The sequence below is a fragment of the Pithys albifrons genome, chromosome 7 (assembly GCF_047495875.1).
Source record: "Pithys albifrons albifrons isolate INPA30051 chromosome 7, PitAlb_v1, whole genome shotgun sequence".
NCBI lineage: Eukaryota > Metazoa > Chordata > Aves > Passeriformes > Thamnophilidae > Pithys > Pithys albifrons.
In genome coordinates this window covers 21242579-21269510 of record NC_092464.1, presented here as the reverse complement: position 1 = coordinate 21269510, position 26932 = coordinate 21242579, and the positions used below count along the sequence as shown (strand labels likewise).

The 26932-nt window shown below is 39.8% G+C and overlaps 2 protein-coding genes across 3 annotated transcripts in view; one reads left to right on the top strand and one right to left on the bottom strand.

Moving 5' to 3' along the window:
• Positions 1-2430: 2430 nt before the first annotated feature.
• HACD1 (3-hydroxyacyl-CoA dehydratase 1) lies at positions 2431-17430 on the bottom strand. 2 transcript variants are annotated; one of them, XR_011698275.1, is made up of 8 exons: positions 17173-17430; positions 13439-13556; positions 12501-12519; positions 12333-12421; positions 9867-9988; positions 8187-8365; positions 7486-7939; positions 2431-5225 (listed from the first exon to the last, which is right to left on the bottom strand). XR_011698275.1 is itself a non-coding variant. In XM_071560250.1 (7 exons), exons 1-7 carry the CDS (start codon positions 17298-17300, stop codon positions 7857-7859), a joined length of 738 nt encoding a protein of 245 aa, XP_071416351.1. In that variant the 5' UTR covers positions 17301-17430; the 3' UTR covers positions 2431-7856. The 2 variants fall into 2 exon arrangements, 1 of the variants encoding a protein (XP_071416351.1); XM_071560250.1 differs by having other exon boundaries at positions 2431-7939.
• Positions 17431-25876: 8446 nt separating this feature from the next.
• STAM (signal transducing adaptor molecule) overlaps positions 25877-26932 on the top strand; it is a 34221-nt gene continuing 33165 nt past the window's right edge. The window contains exon 1 of the mRNA XM_071560249.1: positions 25877-26017. Coding sequence (XP_071416350.1) covers positions 25978-26017 — 40 coding nt within the window. The 5' untranslated portion in view covers positions 25877-25977. The remainder of the gene's footprint in view (positions 26018-26932) is intronic.

Sequence of the window (26932 nt, the reverse complement as noted above, 5' to 3'; positions counted from 1 at the left end):
GTACCTTTCCCACAAATATTTACAGCTAAGAGTTGAAGTTAACGCCAAGGAAGTGGACTACAAACTTGCCACAAACTCAAGGAACTCACATATCTGACAACAACAAAACTCCCCTGACTTCTTATTCAGTATGCAACGGTGTAATTAGTTTTTAAGTAACTACACAGGTGGAAACAAACAAACAAGTAACCACACAGTCCCGTTCACACATAACAGACATTTTTTGCAAGGCAAGCACATTCATAAAAAATATTAGCCTTGAATATTTTATCTTCATCTGCAATTTGTGGGAGAATAAAGTTTTTCTTAAAGAATACAGCCATTGCACCAATTTAGGAATATCATGAAGTGTTCTTCCAGCTGTAGACTGTAGACTACTGCTGACTCATAAAATAGCAGGGCTCTGAGACAAATGAGAAAATCATCTAGACCACAGACTTATTTCCACAGAGCAAAAAAAGTTGTGGAAAAATAATAATCTAAAAAGTAGTTTAATTTTGGTTTCATGGCAAAAGGAAAAGTATCATAGCAACACTGTCTAGTATGGCTTTTAAGATAATCTTTCAATTTAAAAGACTTGAGAAAAGGAGATACCATGCCCTCCTATTTTTTTGTGACCCAAGTATCACATGACAGTGACACATTTCCACCATAACTACTTATGTCTTTTGACTTAACAACTTCCCCAAACTTCCGTATCAAGTCTGAACACAGTGAAATTTATAACATAATAGACAACAGCAGGCATAGCCTATGGATCTTCTGGCAAGAATTCAGGTTTTTTTATTCTCAGTAAGACCATTTCACTTTGAATGAAAACAGGAGCAATGTTAAATACTTGATTTCATTTGGCTGCAAGATCCATGATTCTGTCTCTGTTTTGTTGCTAAGTCTCAATCTTTACGGTCTTCCCAGATGTAATTTACACTAATAAAATTTAGTTTGCCATCTTCAGTATTGAAATTAGTTTCTTTTCTTCATGAGTTGAACATCTATCCTGTTCTACTATGCAACTTCATACATGACAAATCAAGCGGCATGCAAATTTAACTGCACACCCAGGATTCTCTTCCAAGCACAGGAGGGTGCCTGGTGTGTGAAGCAGTACACATTTGAATCTCTTCTTGCTCATCATTTGCAATTTGTTCTTACTAAATCTGGAACAGCCACTTAAGGGCAGGCAAAGTGCCATCTTATGAGAGTGGTATGAGCACAAACCGCCAAGAGACTACATACAGAAATCAAAGTTGTTCAGTGACGGCAGTATTCCAGGCTAGGAATGTCCAAGCAGCTGTGAGGGATGATCTACCCTGCCTATTTTTAATGGGATGTGTCATTAGGCCTAGATTAATTTCAGAAATAAAAGATACTTTTGCAGATATGTGAAGGGAGTTTCTACAACTCTGCTAATTCAGATCAGTACAATGCAACAGTGGTGTAATGCTGGAGATTTCCAGGGCTTCTGGTGTGTCCCACAGGGAGCAGTGCTGGGAGGCAGTTGGGAGGCAGCACTGTAAAGCTGGGAGGGAGCATGCCGCCACTCATCAGCTAATGCACAACAAACACATGCTCTCTCCCAGACCATGCTAACAGGGAGGCTACGGTTTACTCCCTTTCCTGGCAAACCCAGATTTACACAGAACAGAATACATGAATGTCTATGTCGCATCATACTCCTGTTGAGATCAGTGGATATTCTTCCACTAGCTTCCAGGAAATCTGAATGGTTTAACCTTGGTAGAGGGCCAGGACAAGTAAATCCTGTCCTGTAAATTTAGATCAGAAGACCATTTCTGTGACTTTCAGATTAGGAGATCTACGTCTCCATTATAATACATCTGACTAACAGGATTTAGGCTTTGTATGCAGTTAAGCTCCTAGGGGTTACCACCACTCGATTCCCAATTCAATAGAAGTAGGTGTGAATGCTCACATATTGCTTTATCATGCTGTCATGGCAACAAAATCCTCATAGCTGCAATGTCATTGTTAGTCACATAGCAAAGGACAACCAGAGGATGTTCACTGCCTCTACCCCCCTTAAAAACTAGTACCACAAAAATGTCCTGTTCCAAACCACTGAAACACCTACTACTGGAACATCTATTTCAGGACCACTGTAATGCCATTTTCTTCATATATGTTCACATTCTCTTTAATGCCTTGTATTTTCCCCTCTTTATTGATAAACCAACATTACTAATCAAATCTACCTCTTTTTTATGGATGTATTTCAAGAAATATGAAAAGGAAGGTGTTCTAATAGCAAATATGTTACATGGAACCCCAAGATTGATTTGTGAAATAACTCTAGATAAAAAAGTATAGTATTTGTAAATAGATACCAGTCTGGTGTATTAAGCTGAATGCTTGTTTGAACTTACTTCTAGTCACTAAAAAAACCAAAAAATTCAAATAGAACATACTTTAGAACGTGTATTTTAATTGATCACTAATTTCTACAGTGCTACAGTATTAATGATCTCTAAAACAAATATATGAATCTATATCCCCCCAAAATCTTATAATCTTTACATATAAATAAATTATTAGAAGCATCATATTGTGTTGTTTTCCTGTCTCTGTAAACTGCTAATGATAACACATTTCAGAAGAAATAACAGTAACACACAGCTGCAGTGCATTTACATTATTAACAATCTTTAAGTACAATTCTATACATGATTCACTTTTATAATTTTTTCTGTACTTACACTTTTACAAAGCCATAAACTGAAAGGACATTCAAATACATTCAAGGCCAAACACAAAAGCAAGAGAGGTATGAATAAAAAGACAGAGTTTTTCAGTTGATACAACATAATACAGAAAGTATTGTACATTACCAGCCACTACCAGTTGCAGGCATGAACACAAGGGCAAGTTCCTGTGACAGGGCTAGAGTTACCCCACATCCAAGTTCTCCACAGTTTGACTCAGTGCAGCCTGAAGTTCACTTGCCAGACTTACTTTTGTGACCTAAGAGTTAACCAGGCAGGTCTTCTCCATTGGGGAAGTCCTAAGGATGACTCACTTAGGGACATGTGTAAAGCATGAAGTCCTAGTGAAGGCACTGAGGACACCTAGGATGGCACCAGTGGTATACAGCACCAGATACTGAACTGAGAGAACCGCCTGTGAAGGTGTGCCATCATGAAAGCAACATTAAGGAGCTATTCTTGGCAAATAGAAACCTGCCACTTTAGCAGCCTTGCAAAGCACTACAGGCAATAAAAAACCTGCAACTCCTTTGAGCAAGAGAACACAAAGCTTTGCAGAAACACAAGGTGTTTGTTTTTTCTAAACAGCCAGTGCAACAAACACAAGAATTAAACATCTTAATGGGGTACAGTTAATAATATATAAAAATTGTATGTTCGGCATGAATTTAAATTGTAAACTGGTAATAAATAATACAGTATTTCTTAGCACATTTTAAAATACACATTACGAAATAAATTTTAATTCCCAGAAAAACTTTCAACATTTTTGTTCAAAAATACATCTAACCAATCTTTAATGAACTCAAGCCAGTTTGCTTGCCTGAAAATTTTGATTTATGAAGCCCTACTGGCTAGTTCAGAACACTTATATTAACTTTCCTTCTTTTTTTTCTTTCTAAGGCAGATTAAGTAAGAGCTGAATTCACAAAAACTGTTAATGTAGCAACTACCTTAAATTATAAATGACTTTAATGTTTGAAATTTGTTTTCACTCTAGTTTATTTAGTAATCAAATAAGTATTGAAATACCCACTGAAGTAAGCCACTGTAAAGACTGCAAGTACCACAGTCAGAGAAGTAGCTAGACCTAGACTTAAAATATTCTATCTGGATAAGAATAGGTAGGTTCCATCTGAAAAGGTCTCCATGCACCCCCCAGTTAACTACCCATTGCACTCTATTCATAATTAACATGAACCTGGCTAAATGTGACACTCAATGGGAAGCAGAAGCAGCATACTGCACCGTTTCTCCAAGGCAGTTAATTTTGAACTACATGATGGAGAGCAGTGTGGCACACCCATCTCGGCACACCAGTATGTCTCAGGACATACAGGCTAATAGATTGTAGTAAGATAGCTGAGTGGAGCAGCAAGGTCCACTCTGTAACATACCCTTTATGCACAGAGATTGTCTCAGCTGATGTCCTGGGCTCCCTAGGCAGAAAGTATGAGACCATACTGAGTTTCCTCTCTTCTCATATCCCGTGCCATGTCAGAAATGACATCTGTCAGCTATTGCTCACAATGGCCTCAGCTTGGCAGCTAATAAAGAAAATGCAGTATCTCAGCATCATAATCCTTTCTGCTGCCCACATCCTGAGGCCAGGATCTGGCTTCCAGACATTCTGGGCAGAGCTGTGACACAAGCCACTTCAATCTGTACTAACACAGCCATTCACAGTGGGAATACCATGACAGTGCTGGGGAGAACCTCAAGAAATCCAACTGCTTGCAGCTGAATTTTATACATAGTATAGTGCATTTCTGTTACTAGCAACAGTAGGCAATATCACCTGATGAATAGGAATCTCCTTCCAAATGCCTATTCCTGCGTATTACCATTAAAAAAGCTTCCTAGGCCATTCTCTAGATCAGTTAATTTCAGAAGGCATATACAGCACAAGTAAAAACCAATTTGTTAAAGACTCCATGAAAACATTCCTAGTCTTACATAAGCAGGAGGATTTAAACGCTTTAGAAAACTACAAATATTGCAGAGAGGAAGACTAAAAAAGACAGATGTAAAGAAGTTCGAAAGAGAGCACCATATGAAAATCATACTTAACTTTTAATGTCCATTTAGTAAATTAATTGTTTCATGATGTTATATTGAAAATTTAAGTGAGCTACCTAGGATAAAATCCTAGCCCATCTGAAGTTAATAGCAAGAGGATTTTACCTGCAATTCTATCTTTCAGAACACATTTTAACAATATAGCAACTAGCAACTGGAAAAGAGGAAAGGCCTCAAGCTGTGCCAGGTGAAGTTCAGGTTGGACATCAGGAAGAATTTCTTCACTGAAAGGGTGGTCAGGCATTGGAACTGGCTGCCCAGGGACGTAGTGGAGTCATCATCCCTGGAAGCATTCAAGAAGCAATTCAACATTGCACTTAGTGCTATGGTCCAGTTGATGTGGTAGTGTTCGGTCAAAGGTTTGACTCAATGACCTTGCAGGTCTTTTCCAACGTTAATGATTCTATGAAAAGGTATCCATGGAGGCTTCAGCAAAAGGTTTCAGTCAAAAAAGAGGAGGAAGAAAAGATACATGGCAGGTACTCAAAAAGAGTAAGCCACATGTAAAATAATCTACGTGGCAATCTACTGTAAATAATTTTTAGCTTTATTTTTACTCGTTTATCATGACGACTCTGTAGCTGTATATCAGTTTTTAAATTCTATCATTACCTTGTACACTGTTGCTTTATGAAAGTGTAACCCAAGATTTTAGCAAATAGTGCTGGGGTTTTTTTCATATTACATGTACAAAAGAATATAAAAATAGCTCCTTGATTGATATATGGTAATATCCTTAGGCCACAATGAAAACAACTATAATACAGTATTATAGTGCAAGTATTCCTTTTATTGCAGGAATAATATCTGTGGGACACGCTCATCCAACCAAAGATTTCAAAATCACATCCTTAAAGTATCCAATCCATTTTCAATAAATTGATAGCTATGGTCTTCAGTGAGCTGCCCTGACAGTAAAAAAAGACACAGAACTTAATCTAATCTTTTTTACTTGTATTTCATCAGACTATTCTGCTTGCTAACTAAAATGTATTTCTGAAAAATGCCATGATGTTCCTCATGGATCAAAAAGCAAGTGGAGTTTATAAAACAGTACTCCTAGAATTTTAGACAAATACAACTACTAGTGCGAACATGTGTAACACAAATATTTTGTGATTCAATCTAAATGTAGTTTATATTTTAAACTTTTAATAATTTTAGCTGCATATAAAACAGACGTAGTAAGTAAAATTATAGCACCTTGTGTGAAATTTGCTTTAAAGAATACTAAGATTACAACTTGTAAAATTGCAAAAAATACAACTATTCCAACTCAAGTCCACTATGTAATTTAAAAGAAAACTCATTTAGGTGTAATGAAGACATGCATAAATACCACAAATTTAAGGCACAAAATGGAATTTGAAAGTTAGGGATATAGGTAATCCTTGCTTTTTAATCAAATTACCTGATACACCAGAAAACGGTGCAGCTGCAAATTTTGAAAAAGTTGTATTATGATACAATCATTGAAGCTAAAAATGGAAACTGCCTATTCAAGTACATAGTTCAAACTCTTGAGAAATCTAACTGAAAACCTTCCAAGAAATTGTATGCATGTATAAGCACTACTGTGTCATTCTATACCTAAATGACCTCATTGGTAGGATCTTTCTTTAGACATTCATTGGCTGTTTACCTTGTTTCAAATTTATATAATCAGTTCCAGTTATACTTTCATCCTTAGAAAGCCTCTTCCTTTACATGTATTCATCACATAACAAAAAAATTATACATATTAACAACTCAATCTTTCAGACTTCCTTCTCACTTCAACTGATTTTGTTTTAGTTCTTTGACTTTTCAGAAGATTGTCTCAATTCTTGAAGTACTCAAAAATATGACTGTACCTCAGCAATCACAAGTACTCTGAATTCCAGCTGCCTAATGCAGCTCTTCCACATATATTGTCTTCTCTGACATTAGTGATGCCAGAAGCAATTTTGTTGCCTACGTTACCAAAGCTTCTTAGCACAATCCTACGTTTCAGTTTCTTCTCTCTCACTAAGTATCCAAGTTTCCTCAAATGCATTTTCTTTTCTCTGAATCTCTCAGGCTGTGTCTAATTTGCTGGACTTCTCCCACTAAGGCATTATATATTGCAGTATCATTTGTAACTTTCATTAATATACTGTAGATACTTCTTGCAGATAATTGAAGACATTAAATAGACTTGGGTCAACACAGTATAAACAATTAATGGAAAGGGTTATTTTGAATATATTTTATCCCACAGAGCTGTTTATAAGAAGTCAAATATCTCACTATAGCTACAGTTTCCACATGCCATACTGTGATTTTTCCACATACATAATTTAAGTGTAGAATAGGAAACATGTTGATAATCAGACTATCTTTGCAAACGAGTCTCATTTCAGCCACTGATCAGAGAAAGGTAGGCACATGAAAATCTACTCTTCAGCACAAACTTTTAACCTCTTAATTTAATACCTGTTCTTCTACATATCTTTAAAGTTACAAATGAAAATACAGGGAGATGCAAATTTGCACTGACAATCAAGGACTCAGCTGCTTTCCAAAGTCCTTCTGGAATTCTGCAGTATGATAGTGTAATTCAAAGAATGCTGAACAATGTGCTACAGTACTGGTAACTGGAAAGGTATCATTTAATATAAACCTTAAATAACATTCAAGCCACCTAGTCTATGAAAAATATAATTACCTAATTTACATTCTGTTTTCCAGAAGACTCACTGTCAGTACAAATTATCAACTCTTCTGTTCTTGATGATGACTACAGGTCATAACAGAACAGAAGCCACAGTACCCAACTATTCCAATTCTTAAAGCTATTTGTCAACCTATTGAAAATAAGAAAATAACTTGTTTGAAGAAAGAGGCAATTAAAAATCAAAGTGAAACCAAGGATGAAAAGGTAGGTCTAAAAACAATACAGTCCATGCTATTTTATGCACAGTTGTTTATTCTTGTTCCATGTTTTAAAACTTGGACTCAGAAAAATCACAGGAAGTATTGGGTTTTTACCCTCTTTTTTTGTTTTCCACTAAAAGCACCATAGTTACACAGCTTGATTCAATCGTCCTTTTCCACAATCACTTCTCCATGAAGCACCCTTCTTCTCTGCCGCAGCATGTGGAAGTAGAGTTGTGGAAATACTTGATAAAAGCATAAAAGAAAGCAAATCAGATGAAAAAATTCAACAGATCACATACTGGAAAAACACAATTTTGCAGAATGAATAAAGATTATGGCATACAGTGCTGCAGTCAGTAAAAGTAAATAATAACAAGTCGTTAACATTGCAGTGAATTACAAAACAATAGTTTTACTACAGGCAGTGTTTCAGCATTGCTGATGACTGTTTATTATGCTAAAATGTTTGTACAGTTAAATAATACTTACATGGCACATAGGAGAACATGACAATAATAAGGAAGTAATAGTAGTCAAAGGAGACATTGTATTTGTTTGGAAGTCTCAGTGAAAACATTCCTGTTTTCTTCACATAGGGTAAAGCAGCATATATGGTTAGCAGTTCACCTGCTACTCCAGCAGGATACAAAATGATAAAAAAGTTGTATCTGCATTAAAAAGTAAAAAAAACCCTTGTGAGAAACACCCCATGAATTTAAATTTTCTCTTGTTACTATTAGTGGCACAGCAATGTATTACAGTAGTTCCTGCACCAAAATCAAGGACCACATCCTGTCTTGGCACAGAATACCAGTTTCAGTTACTTTGGATAGAGTTCCTTAGATTTACAGAGAATGCATTCCTCAGTGGTTTTATTTAAAACAGTGAAGTATCAGAATGTTTGTATATCTTTATAATAAAACAATCCTCAGACTTGTAGTCTCCAATAATGTTTTTTTCCCATGTACTGATCTTGCTCCTGTCGTCATTGACAGGAATCAGACCAGGACTGTGTTGGAGTAAGTTGTGCTGTTTGTTTATTTATAAATCTTGATCAGATATTTTGGATTCTATGAAAAGATGATACATTTTCAAGTGTTTTGTTTATAGTATATTTCACTATCTCTGCTGTGAGGATGCCAATCTTCCCTCTTGTCTATATTAAGGAAACGAAATCTTGTCATTCAAGACACACTGCCTTGATGGCAAAAGACATATCTATCAATGTATTACTTTCTGAACACATGTTTCTTTCTGTGGCCTACATAAAAAAGGCAACAGTCAACCTGATTATTTTTACGTTTGCTATTTAGTGCTTAAACCAAGTCTATCACTTCAGGTACTAGCAAAAATATAACATAAGAATAGACATGAATATCAGACATATCAAAGAAGTGCATTAGAAAAATCAAAACTGCATTATTTATAATACAAAAATGCAGAAAAATAAAAATCCCCTCTTTTAAATAAGTCACCTGCACAGAATGTAGGTTAGATATTTTCCTTCTAATACCCTAAGTCTGTCTTACATGTAGTTTTAAAAAAATAAATACAAAGAATATTCTTCCAGTTAAGTGTCCTGAAAAACATCCAGTCTCTGTAATATATGTGATCTAGTGGCCAACCCTAAGTATGCTTCAAAATCAAAATAGTTTTGATATGGAATACACTTTTTTATGTGGGCTAAACTCAGTCAATATTTAACTTCACTGCATGGATATAATCTTACAAAAGCTCTGATAAAGCAGAACTTCATATAAAGTAATAATATGCCCACAGATTGAGTGACAACACCACCTACATTTTCAAAGAACTGACATACACAAAGACTAGCACAGGTGCTTAATTTTGGGCACTGTATTCAAAAGCATCTTAAAGAGTCAAGTTAAAAGATGACTCCAAAGATAAAAAAGAACTAGAGTAAGTGAAAGCATAGCTCAAACTGTGAGACACAGAAAGCAAAGAATAAATCACACCCAAAAATCTTGGCTAAAGTACTTTTAACATTTAAAACCAAGCAACAATGATCCTAAGTACAGAAAGCAACCAACTTGCACTTTGCTGGCACATAACCAAAGCTCCAAACTCTGCTCTCCTGTGTGTTAGCTCAGCATGCGTGAAACCAGCATGCACAGAACCACGAGAAACTGAAGTGCAAGATATCTCCACCTGGCCCATTTAATGAAGTAAGGCAAATGGTTGAGCAGGTTGAATGTGTAGAAGGAATATCGAGTAATCTCTGTCACAGTCCATACAACCAGAAAAAGAATAACGCTCTCCTCATTCTGGATCTGCAGAAGTATAAAGGACCAATATTTTCTTCATCCTTAAGCCTATTTTCTGGACAAACTGCAACAGACCTCTAAGATACATGCAACAGAACCAACATCTTGTAAAGAAAGAAAATTTTGTCATAAAAGTGATATGCTGGAAACCATATACCGTTCATTATCATATATATTTACTAACACACAGACATTTTGCAAATTGAATAATCTTTATCTGTTATGCAAATATCAAAATACAAAACCCTATAATTATGCTTATTCCTCCTCTTTATTCTCTACCTGCATTTTCACTAAACTAACTGTCCTCCTCTTTTATTTGTGGTTGACTTGTTTATTTTCTTACTCCTCCAAACAGCAAGAACAAAACAATGCTACAGAAGATGTCTTTAATGATCAGACTTTAACCACACTACATTTCACTACTCTGTCTCCTAGACTTTCTCTTACTTTTAATCTTGCTTTTTCCTCACAGTATAATGCACATCTCCATAAAACTTTAGACAAAAGGAACTGCTTTGTAGAATCACTAACTGGAACTTGGTCACAGAAGATCAAGTTTGGCAGACTTCAGGGACCTTTAAGATAGTTAAGGGAAGTGAAGTACAGATGGATCACTAAATGAAGAGTAGTTGGTAGACCAGGAGCTTTGGATAAACCCACTCAACAATCCCATTTAAGTTCTGAGTCATTAAACTGCCTCATCGGTAGGTAGCACAGTTCTGCAGTTTCAAAACATCAGTTCTTTTTCACTCTGAGTGAACAAATAAACAAAAGTCCCCAAATACAAAGAAGGCACCTGGGGATCTATTACAAACACTACCTTCTGAGAAGAAGAATTACACGCAAGTAATTTTCTTTTCTTTAAGAGGGAGGAATTTTGTAATACACTTCCATGCCTAAAGGCTGAAAAGCTCCAGGGATGTCTGTGAAATAAAATAAAGTAACACAAGTTTTGTTAAAATTGAAAAAAAAGGGAAGTGATTTTTTTAAATTAAAATGCAACACGGTGACAAAGCTTACTATATCTCCAAGATGCTGAAAATCCATGACTGTGTCAAAAGTCAAGAAGAATTGTAACTGCTCATAAAATCACTCCCACAATGTCTGAGTCAAAGAAGGTGCACTTTTAGTGGAAGTGTCTTACCAACATCATAGAAGAATCAGAGATATAAAAATAGCACCAGAATCACAAACAAATAGAAACAATTGAAGGGCAAAGACATCCAAACAAATAAGCAAATGCAAAGACAGAATTAGGCTGTTCTTTGCCTCATGCAATTAGAGACACACACTGATAACCCAAACTTGGATTCATGTCACAGTGCTAAATCCAAGCAGAAGAGCTTTTAAATAAGTATGCAGAGAATTCCTATCTGTTGCCTTGCAAATCATCAGTCAAGTGGAGAGATCTGGGTCTGGCTATTACCACTGACATGCCTCTCACCACCTAAAGTGACCCTGAACATTCATGCCTTCTAAGCAATAACAGCATGAAATACAATCAGACATACATCTATATGTGTTATTTTCTTGGACACAGCTTGACCTACTGTACTGTAGACAGAGGAAATAAATTACTGGATATGCTAAAGATTTACTCCACTGCGGATAATAAAAAATGGCAAAATGCAGTGCTATAGTCCAGCATCTGTGTAAACATTCAATATGAAAACTGTGTTAATCTTTGAGGCATTTTTCCTTAAGGACAAAATAAAAACACTTAGCTTACAAAAAAATCAACCCACAAACAAAGAAAAGCCATGAAAAGCCTATTCCATGTTAAGAAAAGCAACAGTAAAGGAAAAGATGCACTGTAGAAAATGAGTCCTCTCTGAACTGAAACAAAGAGATTTGATGAGGCAGGTGCTAGGATAACCCATTTGCAGAAAGCTTTATGCCATCTGCTGGTGAGACAGTTTAATGGCTCAGCTTTTCAAGTTCTGAAGAAATTCAGGAGCATAAAATCGATCACTTAATTCTTACAAGCCTTTCATAGAAACAGATTAATTCAGGAAGTGCTAACTAAAGTTTTTGAAAGAGAATTAGTAACAATGTTCTAGATTTGCTGCTAAATAATAGCAGTAGTCATAGATCTCACTTTGGCAGACCACAGCTGGCACAATGCCGAAGGCGCTGCTCATTCACAGCTAAGACCCAGACTCACTCTCCTGGGAAGAGGCACATAAATTTCATTTTTTAACTCCAACTGTCAAAACTGCACTCAGGTACGTAAGTGTTCTCTTTAGGAATATCATCAATTTTTGAATTGGTCTTCCTTTTGAAATAAGAATTGCATTCATAGCTTCACCTTAAAAACAATGAAAACATAACTTGCTCATGCACATACCTGTTTTATACTATGTGCAATGAACCACACCATGAAGATTCTTGAACTCACTTGGACCCCAGTCACAAGCACAGATGTGCGAACTATTCCTTAAAAAGAGAAACAAGTTATCTCTTTTCCACAATTCATGTTTTAAATAGTTAGGAGAAACTAAAATAAAGAACTCACCAACTGCACAGTGGACTACCTGTAAATAAGAATAAGGTAGAGGTTACTGATGTGCAGCATGTTACTAGTTATACTATAAACACAGCCTTGTGATATTAACATAACCTAGGCTTAATTCTGAAGGGAAGTGGTTTTTGTCTCCAACTAATAGTCTTTAAAAGAAACACATGGCAAAGCCCTGGCAACCAGTGGGCTCAGTATCTCAGCTGTCCAAATGCATGAAAGATATTTATTTTCAAAACTAATTGCATTATTAGACATTTAGACACTTATAAAGCTTTTTTTTCCAACTAGTAAGCTTCCCTTCCATTACCTTACTCAAAGAAGAATTTTACAGGACAGAATTTTACTATATTCAGCTGGTAACATGATTTTAATAGTTGTTTGAACAATAGAAGTTGTAGGCAGATTGAGGAAAAAAGTTAAAATGTAAATAGGCACTCTTTTCTGGGTCTGGGAAAGAACTGCAAGTACTTGATAAACCCAACAGCTTCATTCCATAGATGTATGTGATTCCAGTCTGGAAATAAGCAGAAGCAGGAAAGGTACAAAGGATAATGAGCCCAGTATAAGGAATAATAAGTAAACTGTAATCTCTGGAGATGGTAGTGAAGTATCCCCTATGCTAGAGGGTTGATCTGCTGGCTGGAATGCCTTCAAAATTTTGCCTTTTTCATTAAAGACTCTCAAATCAAAGCAGTTCCCAGGCACTGTTTGATTTAATGAAATATAAGAATTAAGTGTGAAAAAAATGTGCCCATTTGTTTCATGTAATCACCTTGCCCCTCTTCATTAAATAATAACAAACTTTCAATAAATAATAAAGTTACAAGGACTTTTAATAATAATATAATGTTTTGATTTTAAATTCAGGATAATAATGTAGTCTGCCTATGATATGCAGCATCCAGTAAACCAAACTAATGCTTAAAATTTACCTCAAGCAAAGCAAATGTCTGGAAAAATTTTAGCGTCTTTTGAACGTTTCTGAATAAGCCTCTATGTGTTCCTTTCTGTATGTAAAACCGCACCATGGCAATACCTAATACCAGCCACCTACAAAAGAAAGAGAATGGATACATTTCAAATTAGAATTCTAAAAATATCCATCCACAGTAAATAATTTAGTATTTTTCTTCACTTGTCAGTGTTCTTAGATCATCAAAAATATCTTTAGACAGAAATGTTATGTTATGTAAACATTACACTCTTATCTCTTTACTTGGAAAAGGATGGAGAATGAATTGCTGCCTTCAGAGGATTGACTTGAACTGAGGAAACCTTCCCAAAACACCAGTCAATGAGACTTTTCACTAGCAGTGGCTACATATTTTTACTATTAAATCCTCATGCACGAATTACTGTTTTCTGAAAACACACAATGAACTTGGCACTGAAGCCACTGTTTGGGTTGCAAGTTTGAATGAGTAAAGGACCAGAATCTGTGCATACTGGTTTTATATTTTTCATGGTCCCTCAACTCATTGACTTCAACACTGACTAGTCATCTGAACACTTCTGTTTGTCCAACTGAAGTTACCATTACAATTACATTTTTGAAAGTGTTGAGAATCAATCTTTAAAAATCAGTTCCCAAAGTGCTGAAAGATGGGTGTTCTATTCTCCTGGCTTCCAGTGGCAGGTATATTTAACTAGCACATTTGAGGCTGTTGGAAATGTTTTAAATTTTTTTGGGGGGGAACTGAACAATTATGGCAACTAATAACCCTTCTAATGTAAAAGAAGGAGAGTAACAGTATATATAAAACTTATAAAACTTGATCTAAAACTTGCATTAAATGGAAATTGAGATTAAAGAAAAATAAACTTCTCAACTGTGGTGAGCTGATCCCCACCATCAGCCCACACACTGTACAATAACCCAAGGCATACACAGTTCCTTCCATAAAATAAAGACATATGTATATAATTAAGATTTTCAAAAGAGTGTAGTGTATGTTCCTTAATCATAGAATGGTTTGGACTTTATAGATCATCTACTTCCAACCACCCTGCCTTGGGCAGGGACACCTTCCCCTCGACCAGGTTGCTCAGAGCCCCATCCAATCTGGCCTTGGACACTTCCAGGGATGGGGAAACCATAGATTCTTTGGGAACAGGTTCCAGTGCCACACCACCCCTACAGTAAGAATTTATTCCTAATATAGAATAGAAAAACCTGCCTTCTTTCTCTTTAATGCCATGCCCCCTTGTCCTATCACTACAGGCTCTTGTGAAAAGTCCTTCTCTAGCTTTATTGTGGGCTCTCTTTAGCTACCCAAAGGTCACAATAATGTCACTCCGGAGCCTTGTCTTTTCCAGACTGAACAACCTCAATTCTCTCAGCCCCTCAGAGCTATACCACATTCTTAGAACATCATACTAGCAAAATTACTCAAAAGTTCAGCTTTCAATCCACAAAGACTAAGGAAGTACAAAAATTCTTTAATATACACATAGGCATAACTGAAGCTATGGATGGCTATTTTGAGGGGCAAAAATAAAACTAAAGAAATTAAACTAAAATTATTATGATTTTTATCTGATGATACTTGGAACAATTACTCAGTTCTTTCCCTCTCCACAGGCCACAGCAAGCATGCTGTACAGTAACAACAGCTCTGACTAAGAAAAGGCCCAACTGACAAAGCAGAGGGGTCTGAGAAATACTCAGAGGCAGATTCACAGAGCATACAAACATTCAGAAAATATTTATATAAACATTTGGATAAATAACTCATCTCCTGTTCTTATACTCCTTCCTGAGCATAAAGTATTGGCTAACTGTAAACAGGGTACCAGGAAATACTAATCTTTGGGTCAGATCCATAGTGCTGTAACAGCCGCATGGACAGTGTCACTCCCTGCTCACCTCGGATGGCACCCACCTCAGTGGCAGCCCCTTGACAACTCTTACGCAAGGTGGCTACTGCTATGCAGGCTCTTGGCATGGCCCATTCCTGCACTTCATGACAGCATTTCAAACTCACATAGTTAGTCAGGCTTCACCACATGGTAGGAATGATTGCCCTCCTTGATACCTTCTACTTTAAGCCCACGAATCCGATCTGCCAGAGTTCCAAAATTTTCCCCCACAAACATTACTCAGATTTTGTAATGGACTTTAAATATAAGTGTATTTATTTCATGTTGTCTCCTACCACTCTGGAAATGAGGAATTCCTGGAATATCACTGGTAGTCCTCCACAGTAAAGCTGCCCTGTTTTATAGTGAAGTGTTTGACAAAAAGAGGGTGACGCTGAGTTTACATCCAGCTGGCAGCATGAATGGTGACAGCAACAGCTCTGTCCTGGGCCTAGACTGAGAAGGCATAATATATCTAATCTAACAAGGCATTTTCTGTACCTCATTCAATAACCAGAGTTTAGCAGAGAGGAGTAATCTTAAACTACACTGAGAAGCAAAGAACACGTTTTGCTTAAATAAATTTTTATGTGGATATGAATTTCTGTAGATGGCTTTGTACTGAGTATTACAAATCACAAGGAAATGGAAAACATTTGCTATAATAAAGGCAGCATTTCCAGTTGGGTCTTCAGTGAGACTGAGCATTGATCTGCCATTTTAGTCCCTTAAATCTGTGTTAGAAAGAAAAGTCAGTGGCAAGAGTCAGTGTTCATCAGCAAATTCACACATGGAACACAAGTCTGGGAGTTCAATGAGGTAACAGTAATCGGCCAGCTAGAAACACATTATGTTCAGTAAAAGCACTTTTCAAAAGGTGCTGCAGCACTATATGAAAATACTTAAATACATGTTCAAGATTCACACATGCTAGAGAGAAGTCCATTATGATAATTTTCCTGGCTTCCTCCATCCGTACTTGAACTCCTGCTTCAACTACAGCTTGTCAGTTTTGATTTATGGGATTCAAAGGGCAGAGATTTCACTGGTAACCAAAGTAAAACCTTTCACATTAATGAATATCACCCTAGAAGTTATAAAATGGTTAATTCTTAGCTTTTTTTCAACCATGTGGAAATTAACAGGTTAGTGAACAGGGCAAATTTTCAAGAAGTGAAAATATGTGATTCAAGCACTAATAACATAAACCTGAGTGTTCTTATGGTCTGCTATTCAAAATAGATACCCACCTTCCTCGGAGCAAAGCCTCGCAGCACGGAGCACAAGCTCAAATGAACCCCCTGGGCTACCACTGCAGCTCTTTACCCTCCACCCGTCCCCACCATCACAATGACCGCTGGCTCTGCAGGCCACGCTCGGCTTCGGACTGCTCTGCCCTCCGGGGGCCGCAGTGGCCCTGCTCGCCCAGACCAGCGCTCAGGTACCCGGACCCGGCCGGGCTCTGCTCGCCCAGCCCAGGGCTCAGGGACCCGGAGGGACTCTGTTTGCCCATGGGGGGACCCCGGGGCGTGAAGCTCCGGCGGCACCGAGGGGCGCGTTCTGGTCCCTGCGGCGGCGGCGGCGGCAGTGCCAGGGACCCGTCACCCCCGCCCGGCATTCCGGTACCGGCTATACTTAACCCCGGCGGCGGGCGCCGGCGGCTGGCAGCGCTGCACCGTATTAGGCAATGCCCGGCAGGCACGGCCAGCCCCGCCGCCGGCGGCTGCCCCGCAGCGCGGCTCTCGCCCCGCAGCACGCCGGCCCCGCCGCTCCGCTCCGCCCCGCGCTGCCGCCCGCGCCCCCTCACCCCGCGGTCATGGCGACGTTGTAGAAGATGAGCCAGGCCGTGGCCAGGGCGCCCAGCTTCCGCTTCTTGCCGTTCTCCTTCTCCTCCGCCGCGCCGTTGCCGGCTCCGTCCTCCTCGCTGGACGCCATGGCTCCGGCCGGCAGCGCTCGGCGGGAGGAGGGGCTCCCTCCGCGGCGGGGCTGCGGCCGCTGACAGCCGCGCCGCGCTGTCTCTCACCCCATCTGTCTTCCTCGAGGCTGCGGCCGCCGCCAGCTGCTCACATGGCTCTGCGCGCCCCTCCCTCCGCCCCGCGGGGCTCCCGGGGCAGCCGGACCCGGCGGGGGCGGGCGAGCCCCATCGGGAGGAGGGAGGTCCTTGCGGTGGTCCCTGGCGCTGACCGCCAGGCTGCAGCAGCGGGCATGGCCCGCACCAGCAAAAGTGACAGAAAATAGCCCAGTTCTGGGAAACATGGAAATGTGTGTCTGAGGTTGAACATCTGGGAGTCTGGTCAGAGACCGAGTGGTGGGAATATGCCCAGGGCCACATTTCACAGGCCAAGCAGCCACCTGCCAGGGTGACCTCGAGGAGAGAATATCTCCCAGTCTGATGGGTTTTCATAAATACCATCCTCAGTACAGGATGGACACTAAGGCCCACACCTGACAAGGGGGAAATTTCTTCCCAGGGCCTGAAGAGCATCCTGCTGGCAGATCGAAGGATGATATTTGAATATGCACATTGTCTTGTAACTCTGCTCTCTGCAAACACGCACAAGGAAGCTCAGCCAGCACAGAAAGCGGTGCATGTACTGGCTCTGGAAGGGGGACAGCCTCAGCCTGAGCGAAGCTGATGTGACAAAGGTGTGGGTTGCACCTGCTAACCTGGCACCTGCAGTCTGTGCTATAGCCTGGGGATGCCGTTGGCTATTTGGGCAGCATTTATGTAGCCACAAACTCTTCCCACAGCCAAGTACAGTGACCATGACCAACCCAAACACCTGGAACACATGCATGTACAGACAGAAGAATTTCAAAACTGGGTCAGGATATCTTTGAAATTCTACTTGTACAATCCTGAAGAATTTCAAGAGTCCAAGTTCTCTACTTTAGGAGAGGGTAGGTCATCTCAATGTTGAAAACACGTAGATGGTCTCAGTTTGAGGGCCTTCACAAAACATAAGCAGCTGTGCCATACAAAAACTAAGTCTTCCCTCCTCACCAAAGTACACAAACAGCCTCAAAACGCAAACCCACTGGCAACAGCAAATACATGTGTGTGCAAAATGAGTAGCTGGCAAAACAACACGTATATGCAAGTAGGAATACAGTAGGTACCAATATTATACATACAGAGGTGCTTTTTGTGCTCAAGTCGTAAATATAACCCAGTTTGATAATCCTGTAGCTGAAAAATTGAGACAAATGAATTTACACAAAGGTTTGAATCACCTAACTTGCAAGTTTTTGCCAATATGGGACAATCTGAGCCTACATTTAATCGCAGTGTAACAGTTATAAATTGGTTTAAAGTGTAGCTTTCCAAAATATTTCCCATATTTACTATTTTAATTCTGGATATTCCTTCTATCTTACTCATTTTCTCTGCTCAAATTCACTTCTCTCTTCAAATCTTTCTAATTCTTGGCTTTGAGAACATAGTGTTGAAATGGGCATCACAAATTAACCATATACTATGAGTAAAGTGGTTTTTGCCTCATTTCATTTTGTCAATTTATGACTTCATAAACTGAAGACTTTCTCATATTGAATTATGATACATGGAGACAGGTGTGACCTGATCCCAATTTTTAATATTAGTTTTTATTTTTACTAATTTTAGCTGTCTTTTGCCATTTTTCTCTTGAGATTTTTCCACAGCAGATTTGAGGGAACAAATCCTATTTGCTTTCTGAAGTAAACATTTTTAAATCCCTCCTTGCATGTTTTCCACGCTTTTGCACAGAATCTTTTGAAATTTGATAAGCAATGTGTGATGCTTTGCAATTTGAATTCTGTATTCCTTTCCTTCCCCTATTAGTTTGCTCAAATTTATGGATTTTGGATGCATATACTATCTGTAATGATGACCAGGTTAGACTTCAGTTGATTTAGTAAATTAAGAACTTATTAGTTAGGATAAGTATCTCAATGTTTTTGCTCTGTGGTTGCTATTATGAGTTTACAATTTTTCCTGCTATCACACTATTAATTCACTCAATTGATGAGAATTTTCTGAATATCCCCCAAATCCCTTTGGATTTGTATAAACTAAACATTTTTTGCCATTTGAAAGTTTTGCCATTCCACATTTATTTATGTTTCCTGACCATTTATTAATGCATTAAGCACAAAACTTTCTACAGAACATTCATAAACACCCTACTGCTTTAATTTTGCTATAATAAACTTGCTCTTTTTTTCCATTTCCCGTGTTTTGATCCATGCAGATACGTTGTTCCTTAATCTGTAACTACTTCATATCCTTGGTAGTTCCTGTGTGATAATATTTCAGCAGCATTTTCAAAATATGTTTGTTATGCTACTTTTTGTTAAAAAATAAACAACTTAAATTCTGCTTGTTCTTCTGCCCTGTCTTCACTTAATGTTTGCAAAACACTGCAAGAACATGTTTAGACAACAGACTTACACATAGTCCACTGTTTTAGATTTATGGTATGTAGTAATCAGTGAGGTATTCAAGTATAAATGCAAATAAAGGGAGTTAGCTATGTCTAAACTGATCAATACGGTATCTGCATGTGTACATCTATTATTTTATGTACTACTCTTGGAATTTGACAGAAAATGCTTTCAAAAGATTTGGTGTAGAATGGATTGCATAAATCTTGTGGGAAGAACTAGAAGATGTGCTTGTATTTGGCACATCTGAAGGAGCTGGAGTTGTGCACTTCTACTGCAAAATAAATGATTCATATTAAGTCTCTGACTCTGCAGCTCAGTAGTCAGCAAAGGAAAACAAGTGCCAATAAGATAGACTAGAGTGGAAATTTATATTTCTGTTATAAAAATACAAAAATTCTGGTGTGAACATTTAGAAGGCTTTGTATGAAAACTATTGATTCTATGTATCTGAAAACCACTGATATGTTTAATGTTTTGAAAAGCAGCAGGCTGAGATGCCCTTGTGTATTGTTCTATTTAATCCTCTTCAGCAACAAAACTGTAACACAAACTGCAACTTTAAAGAACAAACACATGTTAAAGGGAGATGACTATCCTGCTCAGTTGAGTTTTGTTTATCTGAGTTTTCATTTTATCCAAACTCAATGTACTTTTTGCTATAATAGATTAATTGAACTCTGTAAAACAATTATATTCTTTATGAGATATGTTACACTGCAGCACTGTTTAACTATCCTGATGTTTTGTTCAATTCCTAGGCTTGGATAGATTCATGTATAGACTGTGATCTGTGCAGCTGGCACCTTTGCATGCTGGAGACTGGCTGTATCAAGAACTTAACACCACTCTAATATTCTAATTGTATAGATGTATAAAATGCTCAAAACTTAAATTAGTACCATTAATGTCAATGGTACTGTTCATGTGAGTTAAATAAAATACATGTTACAAATTAACTGCTAGCATAAGTATATTCTTAAACTCCCTTCCCTATATTATGCAATAAAATTAATATTTTTCTTAAATGAAGAAGCTTTGCTACCTTTCCAACATATATCAGGCAAATTTTTCACAGGGTTTCACAAAACACACTTCAATAATTCTAAAAATACCTTCCAATTTTCTGTATATTTCATTGAGGCTTGCTTGTGTGAGCACTACAATCTCTACAGAGGAGACTGCTTACATTATTAGTTTCAGAGCACACACAATCTAAGCTTGTTATTTAGTTTTATTTCAAGGACTTGAGTTAAAAAGGGCTCTTTATCAAGGGAACAGTGTTCTAATCTAATGCCCATTATGGTCAGTAGAAGCACTTCTATTTCCTTCTTCAAAGAGTGATGGAGAACAAAAAGATTAATTTTAACCTCATCATTGGTTGAAAACTGGTCTGAGTTATCAGCAAGAAAAAGTGACCATATTGGGTGTAATCAGTTTAGCCACACTGAGAACAGGTGTTTGTGCCAAAAAAAGCACGAGGACAAGTGGTTCCCTACGGCAGTGCCAGGAGGCTGGCACAGAGTGATGCTCTGGCCAGGGAAGTCCAGGCACCCAGAGATCCCAGCAGTCAGCAGCTTCCAAATTATCTGCCTTATATATCACAATACATCACTATAAGCTTACAAAAGCAAATACTATAAACGTTTCTGTGTTTGACTTCAGTGGACTTGTTATCCAAAATCATTTAACAACTCTGCAGTGTAAACATATGAACTATTACTTCATGTGAGTTGGTTTGCAAGTACTGCTTTGAATTCAGAGAGATTGAGGAATATATAAACCCTCATTTTAACTAGAAATATTAACTAGAAAGTTGCACATCACAATTTTTAATGTGGCCAGGGCAAAATGAATTGTGTTATAAAACTGATTATTAGAATACTTGCCTAGTTCTAAGATTGCATGGATTTGAAGAAACTCCAGTTATATGGTTCATATAATCCTACTTGCATGTTTCATAAATATTAAGGTAAAAAGGGAAAATTACACAATTTTAGCCTGAATTCCTATATAATAGATGACACCAGACTAACTGTATTGGTATGTTTCACATACTCTCTTTATATAAGGGAATAGGTAAGAAGACCACAAGCCATGCTACTTGGACACTTGCAAAATATTAGGACATGTACAGTAAGATTACAGATGGGAAGTAAATCACTGTAGTCCAGTATTTAGAACACTTACATGTGCCCTGCGTCTGGGACAAATTTTGTCTTAGTCATATCATTGTATTGTTATGCATTACAGCATCTTGTGTGCTGTCCAAAACATCTTGTACTTGCCCAATCAAAGAAAAAAGCTGTGATTAAATGGACTGCTGGCACTTTCTGTATTCTCAACCTTTCTCTTTTCCTTTAATTATAATTCCTCCTCAGCTTTCAGTTCTCAAAGCAATGTACACTGTGGACTATAATGAAAATGCAGTTAAAATAAAGGTCAGTGGTTGCTATGAGACAACCATCGTTCTTCATATCTGCCCTTTTACTAAGTGTACTGGTCTGAGTTTTTCCTGGCATTATACACCTTATCTTTACAATGCAGCAGCTATAAAACAAGTATGTGCTAAAATAAATCGGCATGACAAGTAAAATACTCCCCCCGTAAACTGGAATTTCAGTGGACCTCCATGGCCACAAAGATTTTGCCTTCCTCTATGAAAACTCTTATCTAATGCAGATATATGTCAGTCAAGTTATTGTAAAAAAAATATTAGAACTTCCCTAGCAGATTGTCATTTGCAAGTTGCTGTTCCTAAGTATCCTTCCCTACAAAAAGGCTACAGGGAAATTAATCATTGTATATCATCATATTCTTTTTGATGAACTCTTGTCATAAGTTAAAAAATGAGTCATAAATTATATAAACAAACAACATCAATAAAACACTTACGTAAGCAAATTTAGAAGTATGTCACATCTTTAAAATCCAGGAAGTAAGTTCCACTGAAAATTAACTGAATACATGCCATTATGAGACTCCATCCAGAGTACTGCATTCAGCTCTGGGGCCCCCAACATAAGGACGTGGACCTGTTCGCGTAAGTGCAGAGGAGGCCACAAAGATGATCAGAGGGCTGGAGCACCTCTGCTATGGAGACAGGCTGGAAGAGTTTGGATTGTTTAGCCTGGAGAAGAGAAGGATCCCGGGAGACCTCATTTCAGCCTTCTGGTATCTGAAGGGGACATCCAAGAAAGCTGGAGAGGGACTTTTTACAAGAGCATTGTAAAGGCATAGTGTAAAGACAAGGGTAACAGCTTTAAACTGAGAGGGTAGATTTAGATATTAGGAAGAAATTCTTCACTGTGAGGGAAGTGAGGCACTGGAACAGGTTGCCCAGAGAAGCTGGGAATGCCTCATCCCTGAATGTGTTCAAGACCAGGTTAGATGAGGCTCTGGGCAACCTGGTCTGGTGGAAGGTGTCCCAGCCCATGACAGGGGAGTTAGAACTAGATGATCTCTAAAGTCTCTTCCAACCCAAACCATTCTATGATCCCGTGATCACTTCACCATATTTGAACAGGAGTACTAGATAAAAAAGTGTGCAAAGAAAGAAGAAATCTCCATACCAGCCACCTGAGACTGTTTACTTTGGACAAAAGTAGCACTTATTTTTCAAAAACACCCTACTTAAAACTTGCTATAAGGCTTTCTAAAGACAAGCCCTGTGTCAGAGAACTGTCCCGTAGATAACCTCCTCTGTGAAATCAATAGTCACTGTTGCAGAGACTGTTTTTGGAATGAGGTCTGAAATAGAGCAGATGAATTATCCCCTGGACATGCCTGTTTTTCCTGACCTAGTCTGCTGAAATACTGTCCCCAGCTGTGCCTTCCCACCTCTTCACTTGCCTGATTTAATTCCAAGGTGAGTCAGAGGCATGACATGATCCAACAGGGAATTTTCTGCAGTGAGGTAGTTTTAGCTGGGTCAGCTGATTGTGCAGCTACAAATGAAATGGATCAAATTCCAAATCTAATATGAGATTTGTGGTGGCAGCACATACTTATGGGCACAGGGAGTGCAGTGTTCCTATATTCTCTATCAGCTGTAGATTTCCTGAAATGAGATGCAATTTGAGACTGCACCTTTGAACTAGACTCCTTACTTTTAGATAGCTAACTTAGGCAGCAGGAGGAAATAATACAAACATTTTGAACTACATCCAATGAAGGAAGATTAACACACTTGTTTTTTAATAGCAGACTCATTATACTACTCACAGATAAGGTGGAAAAGCCAGTTTCCATAGCCATTTGTGTCTGAGAGAGCAAGCCCCACACTTCAGAGAAAAGTGCTCTAACCACCACCCATTGCTGTACAGTGGGAAAATACTAGAGTCATGAGACAGGGGAAAGATAGACACAGAATATAATATGGAGTTTTCAAAGGACTCTTGTACTTCACACTGTGTTCAATAGCAAAAAATAAAAATTGTTACAGAATCAAAATATGAGCAATTACTACTGAGTCATAAGTTACTCCCCGAATGTAGACTACCTGTTTCAAAATGTTGAGTAGAGTGTTGGGAAGTAAAGCTGGGTTGAATCCTTTCAGGCTGAAGGCAGTATAAAACACCAGTTCCCCACGTCTTGTGTTTGCTCTTCCTGTAGGACTACTGCGTAAAAGCTCGGCTTGTTTTGAAAGGATTCTTATAATTCCTTTGGAAACCCAACAGAATGAAGGGTGAAAAAGGAGGGGATAAAACAGGCTCAGTGAACATCTATCATATGTCTTTTGCAAACATAATGGTAGATAATGGATGGTGAGGAGGTAAAGCATCCTCTGAGAATATCTATCTAGATGTCATAAAATTGAGGCAGAATCCAAAGAAAACACGCAATTCCTTACAAGTAGTGAGTTCTAAGCAGTAAATCAATTCTGACCTGCACCAGCTGTTGAAAAGAGTTGTTGAGGATAGGTAAAAAAGCAGAACTAGAGATCCCAGAAAAAATTTTTAGTAAAATAACAAAGTGCCTAATGATTGTAAATCCCTTTGGAAGAGGCTGGTGAGCAGATTTCATTTGATTTGTCAGAAGTCTGCATACTATCACATTTATTATTGAGCATGGTTAGTGCTATTGATTGCATCTACTGTTTCTGCCCTTCAAACAGTAGTAGTACCTTTTTCACTTGTTTATACTCTTGTGATGTGCCCTTATTGCTCTGTGTCCAACTCTTCCCTCAAGTGTATATACGAGCCCAGTTTTACTTAGTTTGCAATCCGACTAGTTGAGAGTAATTGAATGCTACTAGGCCTTAAGGATAATGACTTTGAGTTTTCTGTGACAGCACGAATAGGCAGAACGTGACTTATCCTGAGTCAGATTGTTAACATGGGGCACACCCCATCAAAGGCAGCAACATACTCTTGGGAAGTGGAGCAGCAAGATGGGACTGGGCAGCCAAAGGCCATGGGATACTCCAGCAGCTGTGACCACCCCACAGCTACTGATCTCCAAGGGATGTACTTGCAGAGAAGTGGCCACGCTTCCATGCTGTGCTGTGTAATGCTGTGGAAGCTGCCAGCCCGAACCTTTTCCGTCAGGCTACCCACAAACACGGTGGCATTAACAATGGAACTATTCAAGTCAGTCCAACACATAAGGAAGCTCCAAAAACTTTCTATAGGAACCACACGTGTCTGGACACAAACCCGACTCGGCTCCTAACTTGGGAGGCACGAAAGAGCTCCGCAGATGTAAACAATATAAATCTCCGCCTGGGGCAGCCGTGCCGGCCCTAAGATGCCTGGGTTGGCGTGGGGTGGCGGGGCAGGCTGGGCCTGGGGCCGGGTCCGTGTGTCGGGGCCGGATCCGTGTGTCCGGGCCCGGGTCCGTGTGTCGGGTCCGTGTGTCCGGGCCGGGGCCGTGTGTCGGGGCCCGGGGCCGTGTGTCGGGGCCCGGGGCCGTGTGTCGGGGCCCGGGGCCGTGTGTCGGGGCCCGGGGCCGTGTGTCCGGCCCGGGGCCGTGTGTCCGGCCCGGGGCCGTGTGTCGGGCCCAGGTAGCACTCCCGGTACAGCCGCGGCTCCCGGCGTGCCATGCGGGAGGCGGTGCCCGGGCCCTGGGAGGAGGTGGCGGCGGAGCTGCCCAGGGCAGGAGGAGGAGCCGCTGCCGCCGCCGCCTGCTCTCTGTCCACCGTCGCGCTGCCGGGTAGGGGCGGCCGCCCCGCGCCCCCCGCCCCGCGATGCCGCTCTTCGCCACCAACCCCTTCGACCAGGATGTGGGTGAGTGGCTCCCGCGGCGCCCCGGCCCGGCCTCCCCCCGAGGTAACCCCGTGGGGGGCCGGCCCCCGACCCGCAGACCCCGCGGCCGCCGGCCCGCTCCTCGGGTACGCTGGCACCCGGCCGGGAACGGGAACAGCGGCCGCGGCCCGGGCGGGCCGGCGGTCAAGGTGCGGTGGGGCCGGGCCGGGCCGGGCCGGGGCCGCCTCCCGGTAGGGCCGGCGGGGCCGCGGCCTGGGCGGTGACAGCGCGGGGGCCGCGCGGGCCCCGCGGGGCTGGGGGCGAACCCGGGGCCGGGCCGGGCCAAGTAGCGCTCAGCACAGCTAAACAAGTAGTGAGAAGGGTCCGCGCTGGAGTGTTGCTGAAAGGATGAACAGTATAAAGCACTATCTACAGTTGCTTCACAGACAGGCATGAGAAAATCATCAAAGCGTTTTGTATTTATTGCTTTAAAGTGGATTCCTGTGGGAGATTTATTTTTCCCTTTGAAGTGAAACGACGACGTGCTGTGATCAGGTGTCGCCCTCACCTTGCTTCTTCCAAGGCCAGACTAGATGGACGAGAAATGGCTGGCTTTTACTTGACAAAAATTTTGTCCAAACGGAAGATAAAATGACGTATAGGCAGTTAAAAATTAGTTTTGTATGTCTGATTTGTGATTGTGTAATATGGTTTGCCTTCAACCTGCTGTTGACATCTGTTTTACTTCGAGTGATTAAAGTTTTGTCTGGGGAATCACACAATATAAAGCGACTCTTACTTGTACGTGGCCAAGTATCGTGGTTCGTCCCGCCTACCCCTCCGTTCCATTATTTTCGTACAGCAGCGCAGCACTCTGTCAGTTTCTTGGAACCAGTTTCTTTGTAACTTTCAGGTACAGATACTGTTTCTTTCTTAATGTTTATCCAACTTTAGAAG